General features: G+C 40.7%; 3 protein-coding genes across 3 annotated transcripts; 2 read left to right on the top strand and 1 right to left on the bottom strand.

Moving 5' to 3' along the window:
* LOC116189343 (transmembrane protein 205) lies at window positions 1-2,136 on the top strand. The gene is made up of 3 exons (XM_031518968.1): window positions 1-348; window positions 941-1,160; window positions 1,630-2,136. Exons 1-3 carry the CDS (start codon window positions 143-145, stop codon window positions 1,843-1,845), a joined length of 642 nt encoding a protein of 213 aa, XP_031374828.1. The 5' UTR covers window positions 1-142; the 3' UTR covers window positions 1,846-2,136.
* A 4,750-nt stretch (window positions 2,137-6,886) lies between these two features.
* Window positions 6,887-7,825, top strand: LOC116189388. The gene is made up of 2 exons (XM_031519043.1): window positions 6,887-7,030; window positions 7,234-7,825. Exons 1-2 carry the CDS (start codon window positions 6,926-6,928, stop codon window positions 7,675-7,677), a joined length of 549 nt encoding a protein of 182 aa, XP_031374903.1. The 5' UTR covers window positions 6,887-6,925; the 3' UTR covers window positions 7,678-7,825.
* A 2,596-nt stretch (window positions 7,826-10,421) lies between these two features.
* On the bottom strand, window positions 10,422-15,147 carry LOC116189028 (phospholipase A1 PLIP2, chloroplastic). The gene is given in 9 exon segments (XM_031518511.1): window positions 10,422-11,166; window positions 11,168-11,376; window positions 11,379-11,598; window positions 11,888-12,039; window positions 12,042-12,303; window positions 12,569-12,628; window positions 12,739-13,230; window positions 13,835-14,351; window positions 14,542-15,147. Coding segments are annotated over 9 exon segments (2,286 nt in total). The 5' UTR covers window positions 14,769-15,147; the 3' UTR covers window positions 10,422-11,019.
* Window positions 15,148-15,669: the final 522 nt, after the last annotated feature.

The raw sequence follows: 15,669 nt of genomic DNA, 5'->3' as shown, positions 1-15,669 counted from the left end.
CCTCCGGAAGATTTAAGAAAAGCGAAGGACACACCATTAGAGAGGAGCATCGAGTTCTTTTGACGGGGTGGACTCTTCGCGCACCGACCGAGATATAGAGAGAGAGAGAGAGAGGGAGGGAAGCAATTGAGACTCGGAGAAGATGGGGTGGCTGGGCAGATTTGTGGTGGCGGTGGCGTTCCTTGCCGTGGGGGTGATATTCTCGCCGGAGACATTCGGATCGGAGGGCAGCGGCGGCCGCCCGGGGAAGCTCGAGACGGGGCTGAAGCTGGCCCACCTCCTCTGCTTCGCCACCGCTTGGGGCGCCGCTCTCTGGGTCACCTTCATCGGCGGCATCATCATGTTCAAGTACGTAATCGATAAAATCCCTCCAAAACTCTGGCCTTTTCTTGTTCTTCCACTCTCCAGCGTAAATTGCGCACTGAGAAGGCATAAATTCAGCGTCGTGTCGATGAATTTCATGATCATTCGTCCCTAAGATATCGAATTTCTCTCCTTATGTGTGAATTATGCAAAGTCTAGAACAGGAGGCCATGGTTGTTCAGGTGATCTGCAGTGAAATCGGTGTTGAATGTTTCAGATTCGGTGTCGCTTTTGTGTGAAAGCAACTTAATCAGGGGCAAACGGGACAAACATTTGAATTTGTTCTATGTGATTTGGTCCGGAGGTTTGACTGTTTCAGAGTGTTTGTACTCAAGTGAATTGCAGAATGGTCAATTTCATTGGTCTGATTTTCCAGCAAATGCGATAATCATAACCGACTCGTAGATTATCATTGCTTGAAACGGGACATATGTGAATTATGAATTATGAATATGCCGGCAGTGTCGCTGAAGGAATCCTTCGGTTCCGTGTCTTTGTTTTACTCTGTCAGGACAGTTCCAACGTTGTTATATCTTGTTAGTGTTGGCAATGACGTGCATGAGTTTTCTGACTATAGGAATCTTCCGAGGCACATGTTTGGTAACCTGCAGAGCAAGATGTTTCCCGCGTATTTCGCATTGGTTGGGGCATGCTGTGCAGTTTCTCTGGCTTCGTTCGGGTATTTACATCCATGGAAGTCAGCTTCCACCACTGAGAAGTACCAGCTCGGGTTTCTCGCATCTTCCTTTGCTTTCGACCTTGCAAACTTGTTGGTATTTACTCCCATGACTATCCAGGTAAAGTATGCAACTCCTAGCAGATATATTTTGGAAGGATAGAACTTTTACGAGGTATCGTGTCTGAGGGCAGTCATAATCGTATGGTCGGTTTATACCTTACTTGTGGTAAGTAAAGAATTTTGAACCAAGAGCACCTCCCAGAAAGAAGGAAACTTTCAAGTGAGGGCACTTCTTTTGGGAGCAACAAGTTCGATAGACAAAATTGTGATGCTAAAATTCATCTTACAGTTGCTCATTTGTTGTATTTTTCTTGGATTCATTGTCTTGGTGATATTGTGTTTGTTGTCCCGGTATACGTCACATTCATGCCTTGGCCATGGAAATAATTAATTAGAACCACTCGAAGATCAACTTAGGCACGGAAATTTGTGTCTTACTAACTTATGGTTGAATATTTCCTTAGATTACCTTTCACAATCAGTTGATGACTTTTTTTGTTCTGATTTGATTGTACTATTTGCTGAAGATGATGAAGCAAAGGCACAAGATTGAAAGAGAAGCAAACATTGGGGAGGAGATTGGGTGGTCAAAGAACCAGGAAGCCGCGAAGGTCAACCCAGAACTCGCTGCAATGAACAAGAAGTTTGGGATGATACATGGGCTATCGTCTCTTGCTAATATTATGTCCTTCGGGAGTCTCGCTATGCACTCGTGGTATTTGGCTGGTAAGCTCAATCTCTGATTCAGTGTTCTCATGGGGGGGATTATGCTTTCTGGTTGTATGGACTCTATCAGTTGATATATTGAGGCCGAAAGTACATGTTCTGGTTATATAGACAGAACCGACATCAATAGATTGGTCAAGGACTTGTCAGGGGTCTTTCCTCCTATAAGTTTTCTGATTGTTTTCTTGTCTGAGTCATGTAAAAGCGATTGATATGCAATTAAAAAAAACTATACAAATTGTTTACGATTTTCTACTCTGTGAAATCCCAAGGAATAAAGGGTGCAAAGGTGCGTAAGTTTGACATTATTTGGTAAGTTTTACATTATTTTCTCACCTTCGACGAACTTATTAATTTGGTCTGCTCAAATAACACGTACTTTGCATATCATTCTCCCCTCAGTTGGTATGTCCCTATTTAGTTCGAATATGGATGTCGAACGGTTCATCGGAATTCTCAGTATTACAGAGATGACGTTTCGCTCTTCTTAGTATGTGTATGTATGTGTATAAGAGCTTGAGGAAGACCAATTCATTATTTCGGTTGGATCCCGGTTTTGGGGCTTTTTGACCGATTGAGAATGTGCAAGAACTTGGTCTGGTTCGACTTTCTACTCCAAAGTCCGAACCAAAGATCGGATTATCTCGAGAATACCTAACCTCGAAGATCTGTTTACCGTATGGTCTTTCCTCTTTTCCTTTCTGGCGCCATCATCCAAACAGTTGCATTGTCCTCTGCATTATCAACTGATATAAAGATGAAATGGCCAAATCGGGAAAACTTCATGTGAGATTGGTTTGGATTTACAGGACAATTGCATTTGTTCATCTCAACAGCATTCTAGTTGATAAGCTCACGAATCAGAACTTGATAAGAAAGAAGGGTGGAGGGTAGAATCAACAAAACTCACTCGATAAGATGACTCGTCATGAGTAAGAAAAGTCGAGTTGATTCGTCACGCTGAAAGATGAACGATAAGAATCGGGGTTTTTGCCACTAAACAAAGGATTTGTTTAGATAAGAAAAATAGAGGAAATGCTCTAGGCAATTTCATTCAAATATTCATCAAATTCGTCTGTTTTCTCTTACAATAGGTGCATATTTATATAGAGGGAAGACACCTCTCTTGACTCTAGAATAGGAAACTGACATCTAATATTCTCTAGATTACTTTCCTAAAATATAATAAGGAAACAATCTGAAATAGGAAACTTAAGATTACTGACTCAAGCTAATATAGAAAATAATATCTAATTAAAGGAAACTATATCATAGCAATATAGGAAACTTAATATCTAATTAAGCTAAATTCTTGTTTCGGAATCTTCTAGAATACGCGTTTGAACCCGAAAATTTGAATATGTGTTGAGCTGCAATCTGAAGCATATCATCCCCTCTCAGTTGGAAAAAGACGCGTTCTCGAGTTTTCGTCAATCTTCTGCTAGTCTTCATGTGTGCGTTTTGGTGCTTTTTACCTTGCCACTTAATGACTAACTTTTCTGTACGAACTCTCTCTTATAATTCCTCATAGACATATCTTTTGTTCTTCCTCCCCAGTCAACTCTCTGGCTGGATTGCCCCTTCCTCAACGGAGTCATGTGCGCTTCAGGTAGCTCAGGTTTCACCTGATGAAACACCATCGATAGATCTTCAATAGCAAATTCTTCCTAAAGTTCCTCTTGGACTGAGTCTAAAAACAGTTTAGCCTGGACTTTCTCTTCAAAGTTTGAAATTAGTTCCTCCCGAAAATCTTGTCAATCGCTAAATCCTTCTCGACCAGAACGTTATTATCTTGTGATGCTTGAGCTGCTTCATTCTTGGACTCTACTTTTTCTTCTTTAAATTTGTCACCCTTCATAGAAGCTTCTTCAAGTTGTACTTTTTCCTCGACATCAACAATCGTCATAGGAAAAGCATTTGTTTTTCCATGCTTAAGAGGATAGGTAGACTTCATGTAACCGTCTTCAGATTCATAGAGGCGTTCTTCGTATCCCAAATGAAAGAATATGACCTTTAAGAGTTGTTTCATACGCCTCCATGTAAATATCGGATTCCTTCCATCTTGAAGACGATTATTTTCCAATTTCTCTCACCAAGTAGACGCTTTGCCCCTCAACCGATAAACAACTCTAACAACTCAACTTTCATCATTGGGGATGCTGTAGTAGTCGAAGAATCGGTCCACATCCGAAATCCACGCCAAGTATTCCTCAGCGCACATGCTTCCGTTGAAAGTCGGAATTCTCTTTGGGGGATAATCCTTCTGCGCCAATTGGTGTCTTCTTATTCCACTGGAACTCTCGAGGGCTTGGGTCACTCGCTCGAACCATGCAATGAACTCCTCTTGCATCTATTGGAAAGTGAGAGGCAAGTCTTGGTCGAAAGTAAACCCTATTGGAACTCGTTCAGGGTTGCTTTTAGCCATAATCTTTGCATATTTATAAAAAATCCACTCAAACACACGTGTTTCACTCGGCCAACAAGGATAGAACCTTCGCTCTGATACCAAATGATAAGCTCACGAACCAAAACTTGATAAGAAAAAAGGGTGGAGGGTAGAACTAACAAAATTCACTCGATAAGATGACTCGCCACGAGTAAGAAAAGTCAGGTTAATTCGCCACGCTCAATGATAAAAGATAAGAATCGGGGTTTTCGTCACTAAATAAAGAACTTGTTTATATTAAAAAAATAGAAGAAACGCTCTAGGCAATTTCATTCAAATATTCATCAAATTTGTCTATGTCTTCTCTTACAATAGGTGCATATTTATATAGAGGGAAGACACCTCTCTTGACTCTAGAATAGGAAACTGACATCTAATATTCTCCAGATTACTTTCCTAAAATATAATAAGGAAACAATCTGAAATAGGAAACTTAAGATTATTGACTCAAGCTAATATAGGAAATAATATCTAATTAAAGGAAACTATATCATAGCAATATAGGAAACTTAATATCTAATTAAGCTAAATTCTTGTTTCGGAATCTTCTAGAATACGCGTTTGGACCCGAAAATTCGAATATGTGTTGAGCTGCAATCTGAAGCACATCATCCCCTCTCGGTTGGAAAAAGACGCGTCCTCGAGTCTTCGTCAATCTTCTGCTGGTCTTTATGTGTGCGTTTTGGTGCTTTTTAGCTTGCCACTTAATGACTAACTTTTCTGTACGAATTCTCTCTTGTAATTCCTCATAGATCAGATTTTTTGTTCTTCCTCCCCGATCAACTCTCTGGCTGGATTGCCCCTTCCTCAGCGGAGTCATGTGCGCTTCAGGTAGCTCAGATTTCACTTGATGAAACACCATCGATAGATCTTCAATAGCAAATTCTTCCTGAAGTTCCTCTTGGCCTGAGTCTAAAAACAGTTCAGCCTGGACTTTCTCTTCAAAGTTTGAAATTAGTTCCTTCCGAAGAATCTTGTCAATCGCTAAATCCTTCTCGACCAGAACATTATTATCTTGTGACGCTTGAGTTGCTTCATTCTTGGACTCCACTTTTTCTTCTTTAAATTTGTCACCCTTCATAGAAGCTTCTTCAAGTTGTACTTTTTCCTCGACATCAACAATCGTTATAGGAAAAGCATTTGTTTTTCCATGCTTAAGAGGATAGGTAGACTTCATGCAACCGTCTTCAGATTCATAGAGGAGTTCTTCGTATCCCAAAGGAAAGAATCTGATCTTTAAGAGTTGTTTCATGCGCCTCCACGTAAATACCATATTCATTCCATCTTGAAAACGATTATTTTCCAATTTCTCCCACCAAGTAGACGCTTTGCCCCTTAACCGATAAACAACTCTAACAACTCGACTTTCATCATCGGGGATGCTGTAGTAGTCGAAGAATCGGTCCACATCCGAAATCCACGCCAAGTATTCCTCAGCGCACATGCTTCCGTTGAAAGTCGAAATTCTCTTTGGGGGATAATCCTTCTGCACTCATTGGTGTCTTCTTATTCCACCATAACTCTCGAGGGCTTGGGTCACTCGCTCGAGCCGTGCAATGAACTCCTCTTGCGTCTGCTGGAAAGTGAGAGGCAAGTCTTGGTCGAAAGTAAACCCTCTTGGAACTCGTTCAGGGTTGCTTTTAGCCATAATCTTTGCATATTTATAAAAAAACCCACTCAAACACACGTGTTTCACTCAGCCAACAAGGATAAAACCTTCGCTCTGACACCAAATGATAAGCTCACGAACCAGAACTTGATAAGAAAGAAGGGTGGAGGGTAGAACCAACAAAACTCACTCGATAAGATGACTCACCACGAGTAAGAAAAGTCGGGTTGATTTGCCACGCTCAAGGATGAACGATAAGAATCGGGGTTTTCGCCACTAAAGAAAGAACTTGTTTAGATAAGAAAAATAGAGGAAACGCTCTAGGCAATTTCATTCAAATATTCATCAAATTCGTCTTTGTCTTCTCTTACAATGGGTGCATATTTATATAGAGGGAAGACACCTCTCTTGACTCTAGAATAGGAAATTGACATTTAATATTCTCCAAATTACTTTCCTAAAATATAATAAGGAAACAATGTGTAATAGAAAACTTAAGATTACTGACTCAAGCTAATATAGGAAATAATATCTAATTAAGGGAAACTATATCATAGCAATATAGGAAACTTAATATCTAATTAAGCTAAATTCTTGTTTCGAAATCTTTTAGAATACGCGTTTGGACTCGAAAATTCGAATATGTGTTGAGCTGCAATCTGAAGCACATCACTAGTCGTTGAAAATTCTTGTTCTCTACAACGCATTACAACGCGGACAAGCTATGCGTAGAATGTTGAATGTCAATTTGAATCAGTCGAAAAATTGTACAAATAAGTCATAAATAGCTTGCGAATTTCTTGCGTTGTACGATACTCTAGATGCAGTATATATACAAATAATAATATTGTGATATGTTAATATCATATGTTATGGAAACATGAATGTTCCCTAAAACCCTAAAATATATGAAATTTCCAAATCCAATTTACCAAAAAACAAAGAATTAATGGCCAAATATGTGCCCTCTTCATTGTCTACTTAAGCAATGAATCGCAATGCATGAATCTCTAGACCATACAGTAGGATTAGGTCTTTACCAATGGAATCCCCGATAATCGTCAGGATGATCCTGCTTAAGACTGCAATGGCTTTGCTACTCGTCTCGTCTCCCGTCGCCGCTCAGGAAATCGAACTCGTCAAGGAGGTAAACTCATCTTTTAGAGTCCTATACGACCGCAAGGTTTTGATTTGTATGAGACTGTGATAGAAAACTTTTAACATGTTTTGACGCGTTAAGCGGCATTAGATTTTTCTTTTTTACGTTCTATTCGACGTCTCAATGTGATTCTGCTTTTCAATCGAGAGTTAGATCAGCAGATGGTGCTTTTTGCTTGATCGGTCCGTTAGGTATGTGGGAAGACCTCGGTGCGGTACGATGACTGTACGGAGGCGCTGTACGACTTCCAGACGGTGACAACTAAGGACCTCCGGGCCCTCACCATGCTGACCCTAAACTTGGCCATGGCCAACTCCTCAGAGGCAATGGGCTTTGTCAGCGGCATGGTCGAGAACTCGCCACCAGCGATGAAGCCTGTGCTGGACTCGTGCTTCGGCTTCTTATACGGCTCCTACTTCAGTTTCCACTCGGCCATCCTCGACATCAACATGGGGGGTAAGTCGACTGCCGCCTCGCTTATCACCAATGCCCTGGCCGGGCCTGCTGACTGCCGGACGGCAATGGAGCTAGCCAAAGTCAGCATTCCGGCGGTCCAAACCCGATGCAATAACGTGGAGTTCTTTGGCAAAATCTCCTACACTGCTACTTCAATGCTCACCAAAACGGGCAGTTGATTTATATATATATCTATACCGCTATAAAGTAAGAAGGGATTATATAAGATTCAATCTCAACTTGCCAACGTTATCCTACCAATGTAATTGCACTCATTCTGCACCTTTAAGGTGGAAGATTAAAGTTTACCATGAATTCTCGAACATGTCTTTCTTTGGATGCCACGTTCAATATTATCGATCTATACTATAGTGTATGGGTCTACTTGCATCTTCTTCTTCTTTTTTCTTGGTAAAAGGTCTAATTGCTTCTGGATGATATATTTCAATCGATGACAAATACTCTAAATATAAAACTAAGAAGTTAACAACTGAACACATCAACATGTTTAAGCCACTTTAAAAATCATGCGTGAGAAAACTCCATATTGGTTAACGTGTACGGTCTAGGTGGCCGTACTGACTTGCTCTATAAACTTGTAGGATATTCACGGGAACCTTCATTATCAAAAAAGGGGGAAAAAAAATTAAACGCAACCAATTCATAAATAGAAGAGAGAGATACCAACATCATCACCATGAATGAGAAAGTCTTCATTCCTCCAAAACCCTAGCGCTTGTATTGATAGACTAATCGTTGTGTTATTTCCACCTACCGATTCATGAAAATTCTTTACCATGGCACTTCATAGTAACATTGCCTCTTTAAGCATGATCGATAGATTTCCTCATAATTATGGACATTTTAACCTTCAAAGTGGTGACCTTTGGACTTTTACGATGACCTGGTACCATAACAAATTATACGTTCGACGTGGCATCTCATGGTAAATTGCTCATCCTTTGCTCATGGATTCCAATATCTATCGCATGCCATTGGCCTAGCTATTAGAACAACATAGTATCGTCGGCCCAATAACGACTATATATGTTATATTTGTTTGTTTGTGCCGTCCAGCATAATATATTGGCCCGATGGAAAACTTGAAACGAGTTGTTAGGTAATGCTTCTGCTCTCGTTGAATGCAGTGAAAAAGTACCGATAAAATTACAGCAAATAATGTGATGGTACATGCTCAGCTCAAGGATTTTGCGGATTGTATCAGGTTTGATTTTACGATATACGAGTTTGATGGTGTGCAGCCAAATTGTTAAGAACTACTCTTTTAAAATTTTTTGATGTTAGAAGCATAATCGACTGGAAAACTAGTCCCGTCCCGATGAGAGAAGGCTTGCAAAGGTAATTCTTTCCTCAATAGGAAAAGAAGAGCATAGACATGTACAAATCCCAAAAGCAAGAATAAGTTCAAGGAGATGACAAAAAAGAAGTGAAAGAGATGGGGCTTGATCTCTTAACCACATTATGTAAAGGCCATGACATTTTCATGTGACAAATAATTATTACGTGATTTTTTTTTCATTAGTATTATCATTGATATCAACTATAATTTTATGATATATACAAATACAAAATAGAAGCGAGATAATTCTCGGTGTTCTAAATTTCTTTCTCGAATTTTATTTTCAATGATCACAACTAATTCTTATTTTAAAAATCATCGATAAACATTAAAAAGTTTTCTTCGAAACTAAAAGTTTTTCTCAATTCACAAACAAATATTAAGAATTTCTGGAAAATTAAAAACTTTCATTCAATAAATTAAGTATTTTCTCGATAAATATCAAATAAATTGCATTTCATAAATTTTCTGACACACTCATCGACTACAAACCAGTGCTGGACTATGAAATTCCACGTACTCTACGTGGTATAATTGACTTACCCGATAGCGGATTACCAAAGGGTGATAATTCAATTGTCCCTTCAGATAATTCTTTCCCTTTTTGGGGTAAATTGTAATGATCCTCGAATTTGCCCTTTTGCCTTGTTGGATGGATAGGCATTGAAAAGGGCTTTTACATATTCACACGTTGAAAATGTCATCCATTGAGCCTTTTGGGCTCTGGCTGGGGCAGCCTCACATTTTGTCTCCATCCATATTCAGACAGACATGGAAGTTGAAGGTTTACATGTTGCGATCTTCCAGCAGAGACTAGCTCTTGTCCATTACATGACGTTCAACTTTTGCCAACTTTGACATGTGAGTATGCTTGTTTTGGCATGTGCCTCATATGCTCTGTCCGCGACGGAGCCCGGAAACCCCCTAGCGCATCTCGATCACGCTGCCACCTCATGTCGATCGAGTGGTGGGGACAGTCGACGGGTTGGACCGACCATCTGCAATAGGCTCCAATTGTCCTTATTGACAGCAGTATCCTTTGTTATTCATTCTCGAATAATGATGTCTGGAATTAACCATTTTCTCAACTCTAAACATTCGCCGTGTTCACTCGGTTCTTTCAAATCTTTTACTTGTTTATTCGCACTTCGGACGTAAATCAAAGTAAGAACGAGTCAGATTACAGCCGATTAGAATGCAAGCAAAGACACTGATAAGATGAACGAATCCATGCGCCGACCAGCATTGACTGCCCTATAGAAGTGCTTCCGGCACACTTGGGCTCATGGGCTAGTAGTGTCTTCTATGACATGGAATATATTTTCTCAAGTACAATGCAGGTTCATCGATTGATTTTTCTTTTCTTTTTGTCCAGATAAAACCTATGAAAAGAAAACATAAGAAATTTATGGAAATATCTAATCAACTACCTCAATAAATATCTACCGAGTCTAGATTCCCTCAATGATTAAAAGTGAAAATTCACTCAATAATCGGGAAAAAAAAAAAAAAAAATATCTTTGAATGGAAAAAGTAGAATAAATGATTAATATAAGCCATTCATAATCCGTACAAAGCAAATGAAATTGACATTATTCAAATACTCGGCGTGCAAGAAACACCTTATTATGCCAAAAACTCTCATTGATTTGGGCAAAATTCTAACCACATAATGGTGATATCTAACATCAGTACTGAGCTAATAAATTGGGCCTCACTTTTGGTTCCTATCAACATTGATCCCATCGATTCGATGGAAAATGCCATTCATCCACTGTCACTGTCAAAGACCGCCAAACCCGACCTTCTTTGGATTGCATAAGCAAGGAGAATTGCAACCTGACGAATAAGCCATTTCTGAGATGATGTGCTTATGGAATGAACGATCAATAAGACTTGTCGAGAAAACCAATTACGTGAAGCAAACACAGCCTACTTTGCAATCGATTTCCTTTTCTATCATTTACAGTCAAATGCTAGGGTACCAACTCTAACCTGTACCTAAGCTTTACTATGGAATACCGTCAATTGCCCTGACAACAACGAATAAAGAATCAAATCACCTATACGTATCCCCTTTGCAAACGCATGCCTTCGCAACCTTCAAGACTCCGCACCGAAGCAGAACATTTTATGAGACCAACTGACCCACTAGATTACTTTAACTGAAGCTGATCACGCTATATGCCCCGAGAAGTAACAACCTCGCAGGTAACAGTAACACCATGAATAAATGCATCCTTTGAGAAGCAACAAGCCGACTAAACCGCTTGATAGATTCCTGTCCGGTTCCTATTATGCCTGAGAAGGCTGAACTGATGCTGTCCTGCGTTGATTGGCCTAACGGTCCGGTCAAGGACGATCCCATCATTTAAGTCCGTAGAGCCCACAAGGGGCCACCAGAGCTTCCTCCTCCTCTCTCTCCTGGCCTTGCGGATACGGTTCAGTTCTTGCCTTATTACAACACGCACCGACTTTAAATAAGAATTCATGTCATGGTCCCTCTGAATGGTTCCTCCTGACCATAGGCCCCTCGGTCACTGAGGATCTCAAGTGGGTGAGGAGAATCAAAGAAGAGCTTCTGAGCAGCTCGGATCTGTTTCTGTCCTTCGGAAAAATCAGTAAGCAAGCAGCTCAGAAGGTACAGGCCACTACCAGAAGGAAGGAGGTCATGGCGAGGAGAGAATTTCTCGTCAGGTTGTAGGATCAAAAGCTCTCCCATTGGAGCGTACAAGAGCTTCTGCAATTTGGGGACAAAGTCATTTGAGTTACAAATCATGTTATAAGTGAACGATTGTCCTAGCATTGAATAATTTGAATTTTCCACTTTTGAGAAATTTGACGGTAAAATGCATTTATTTCTATTTTGGCATACCAAGCATGCCATAGACATCGAATTCCTCATTCAGAAGATATGCTCTCTGATGGAAATATGAAAACTTGTCTTTGTTTTCTAAAGGAGAAATTGAAAAGAAAAAGCGCATCTTACAAACCAAATGAGTAAAGGCGGGAGTGTTTTGTGATCTGACCTCATTATTAAGACATGGATGGTTCCTGAAATTCCCATTAATGGCCTTCAGAAGCTCAGCGACGTGATTAGGGTAACTGCAAGAGAAGGCTCGTGGAACAATATCTCTGTGCATTGTAACTGCTTGGACATGGCTTCGAGGCAACCCGAGTTACGAAGTAAACGATCACCTCCACACATAATCGATGGAGCACCGAATGTTATAACTGGAAGCAGTTGAGAGGCAGGCACTTCTCCCCGTATTAGAAGCATTAGGTTGATAAGTAATGAGAGGCTTCCCCCGAGTGAATGGCCGGTGAAACGGAAGGTTGCTTGGTCTCCGTGGGCTTTTAGGTGAGCCCTTACTTCGGGCAACATTTGCTCGTACATGCCTTTTGCAGCCTCATATATGCCTCTATGAACAAGAGTGTCAAATCCCTGGATGAAAATTTTTCCAATAGTTTAGAGCAGTAATTCTTATCAGACATCAAATAAATAGAGGGCCCTTAAGAAACATAACAATTGATGAATGAAATGCTCTTATCATTGATCATTCCATTTCTTTTCAGTAAGGAGATCACTATAATTTGAATTATGACTGATAAGAATGCTAAGAACACTTAAATTTGATCAATCCATATTTGACAGGCAGTGAAGTAACTTCACAAAAATGTGATACGATAGAAATCATGTTGGCATTTACCTCGAATTGAATAGGTTCAAAGAGTAGATTTGCTTGCCAGGAAGCCAATGATTCTGACCCCTAAAACAGAAAAGTGCACCATCAGGAAATCTCTTGGCTACTTACCAAAGAGAAAAAATTCCCATTATGTTATTTATTATCAGAAACAAGATTGTCATTGTATAACTTACCTGAATAACAAAGAACCTTGTGTTGCTTCGATCATCGTCACAAATGAACCACTCACACGGTGACGAATATTTTGACTTTAGATCATCAGCTAGAGCCTGCTTCACTTCTTCCTCAGCAGCTACCACTGCTGTCACAGAGTCGGTAGCGGCCATGAAATTGACCATGTCTGAGTTCATTATATCAACTCCGTCCATTGTTTCTCCGAGCAACCTTTGGTCTGACTCTGCATCAGATGGTGTGGAAGAGAGTATACCCTTCACGTGAGAATGCATGTAAGAAGCAGCAGAAGCAGCTGCATGATAAGCAGCAGATGCACTCAGTTGATAGCCACTGCTCTTCTGCTTCTCATTTTCGGTCATTTCTTTTGCTTGCTGTGATTCTTCCTGGACTTCATTTGACACCTGATCTTCGGCAGCCTTTGCCACCAATCCTCTCTCGTCCACTGATGATGTTACCAATCGCAGGCCGCAAGTTTTTAAAAGGTTTGCAGGCTGATCAACAGAAAATCACAAGTTTAGTGGTAGAAAAAGAAAATACTACATAATGGGTTTCAATTAGACAAACAACAAAGTTGTCTTAAACAATCAAAACCTCTGTTGTTCAGGCTGCAAATCACATGCCGGGTCGAGGCATACAAACTATGCTAGTTACTGTGACTGATTACTAGTAACATAGACATCATGACAGATTCAAAAATTTTTCTTCGGAATAACCAAAACCGACCTCCAAGGAACATGGAACTCTCATCCCAAGTTCCAACCCAAATTCAATCATCAAGAGCCAACACATTGTCATAATGAACCAAGTGGGCAATGTAAGATATTCACTCGCATTTATGTGTCATCTACTCATTCAGCTGCTAGATTAACAAAACCTAGTTTCTCTTAATCTACCGCTGCAGAATATGAATACCACAATATCACACTAAACGTTTAACTCCTAGCGTGAATTGTAATATATAAGAGGATCTGCCTGACAATTCAATTTCTTTTCGACAGATCAACATCTCGAATGTCTTAACCTATATCAAACAATAAGATATTTTCATTTTCACAACACGTATCCAGGATGATCTTAAAAGTGAGATCTGCGTACCTTGATCTCGGAAATGGCATAGGCAAGGTTGCCCAAGTAAGCCATTTTCGCATAGAGCTTGGCTTGGTCAAGAGACACCCTATGCAGAAAGCCCGAGAACGTGTCCCTATCGATTTGGATCTCCTTCTCTTTTTCGTCATAATCAACCCGACAAGCGTCACACCAATCCTCCCCATCATCGCCATCACCTTCTAGTTCTTCTTCCTCAGGAGAACATTCTTTTTCTTCATCACCAACTAAACCCTTCTCTAGCACCCGGACAATTTCACCATCACTGTGCTGCTGCTGCTGCTGCTCCCCTTCTTTTGTCCCAGTCCTTAGGTGGAGGATCTTGAACACCCAGTTCCCGTTTTCCCCATCAGAGCCCACCGAGTTTTCGGCCTCGCCATCCACTCCAACATCTGCACCATTAGTCTTCTCCGGGTTCTCGACCAAGACGGCATCGTCCAGAGCAATCCCTCTGCGTGCATTACCTCCGCCGCCATTACCTCCGAACCACAGAGACTTCAAAGGGTACCTGAAATTAACATAAAAATTACCAAAAAGGTCTTCACGAATAATAAATTTCCATACAAAATTTCAAAGATTTGCCTCATAAATTTCCGTAAATTCGCATCAATTTCGTGGCCAAAAAAGTGATTTTTTACTGGATTTTCTCTGACCGGGTTATGCCGTGTCAGATCGTGCTCCCCTGCGGTTGGCCGTACCTAAAAGAGAACCTGTAAGGACGGGAATGAGAAGACGACGACGACGCAGCGGGGTTGGTCCTCTGGGGCGGCGGCGGCGGGGCAGCCAACACCTTGGACCGGTCCACGGAGGACCTCCCTGAGGTGCTGACGTGGCACATCGACGCTCGGCCTTCGAAGGCACCGGCCAGCGAGATCGCCGGCGGGGGCATGCCCTGGATACCCGATTTCAGGCACAAGCCGTCCATTTCTTTCACTGCCCGCCGGAGCTCAGATTTCTCCTTTTTCAACAAACAAAAACAAAGAGTCCCTCTCTGTATGGACAACAAATGACAGAGGTGTAGGGGGAGCAGCAATGGTGGGAGGATTGATTGATTGAATGAATGAATGAATGAATCTTTCACGGGGAGGCGAGCGAGGAAGACGGAGGGACACGCAGGCGGAATTTCAGGGGGAGCCCGGAAGCTTAGGCGAGAATGTATGAGATGTGAAGCGATGCGACAAGCACCCACGATCTTTGGATTGGATGGAGATGGAGGCGTCCTTCTTCTTCTTCTTCAAGTCGTATGCTTTGTATAGAGAGAGAGAGAGAGGGAGCGAGGGAGAAGGGGGGAATGGTGTGTGCATGCTTTTATGTAGCAGAATGGAACGGAACAGGTCACCAACCTTCAACGATCTTCTTTCCCTTTCCCCGACGGAGAAAGCCTTTCAACTGTAAAAATTAATTAATTGATAATTATTTTTTAAATTCGATTCTTTTTTCATCATGCCCTAAAAAGCAAGGCAAATTTTGGAAAATAAATAAAATTAATTACCCTAATTTTCCAGTCCCAACAAGAGAAAATATTGTTTAATTTTTTGTTTAATTTCATCGGCGGTGTAATGGCGACATTAGATAACAGCCAGTGGTCGAATGCATTTGTCGAATGGCAAGCTTCGATTGAGATAATAACTTAAAGTTCGAAAGATAATATTAGAAGGAAAATTTGTAGGATTTTGTAAGGGGAAAAAAAGATAAAAATAAATATTTTTTTTGCAAAATATAACATAAAAATGAAAGAAAAACTGTTATTTCTTTTTAAATGCGTCAATAACTGTTAATCGCGTAAAATATACGGATCCATCAATTATGTGAACGTCAAAGTTCTT

The sequence above is a fragment of the Punica granatum genome, chromosome 8 (genome assembly GCF_007655135.1).
Source record: "Punica granatum isolate Tunisia-2019 chromosome 8, ASM765513v2, whole genome shotgun sequence".
NCBI lineage: Eukaryota > Viridiplantae > Streptophyta > Magnoliopsida > Myrtales > Lythraceae > Punica > Punica granatum.
The sequence above is the reverse complement of the archived record's forward strand: the minus strand, read 5'-3'. Positions and strand labels throughout refer to the sequence as shown.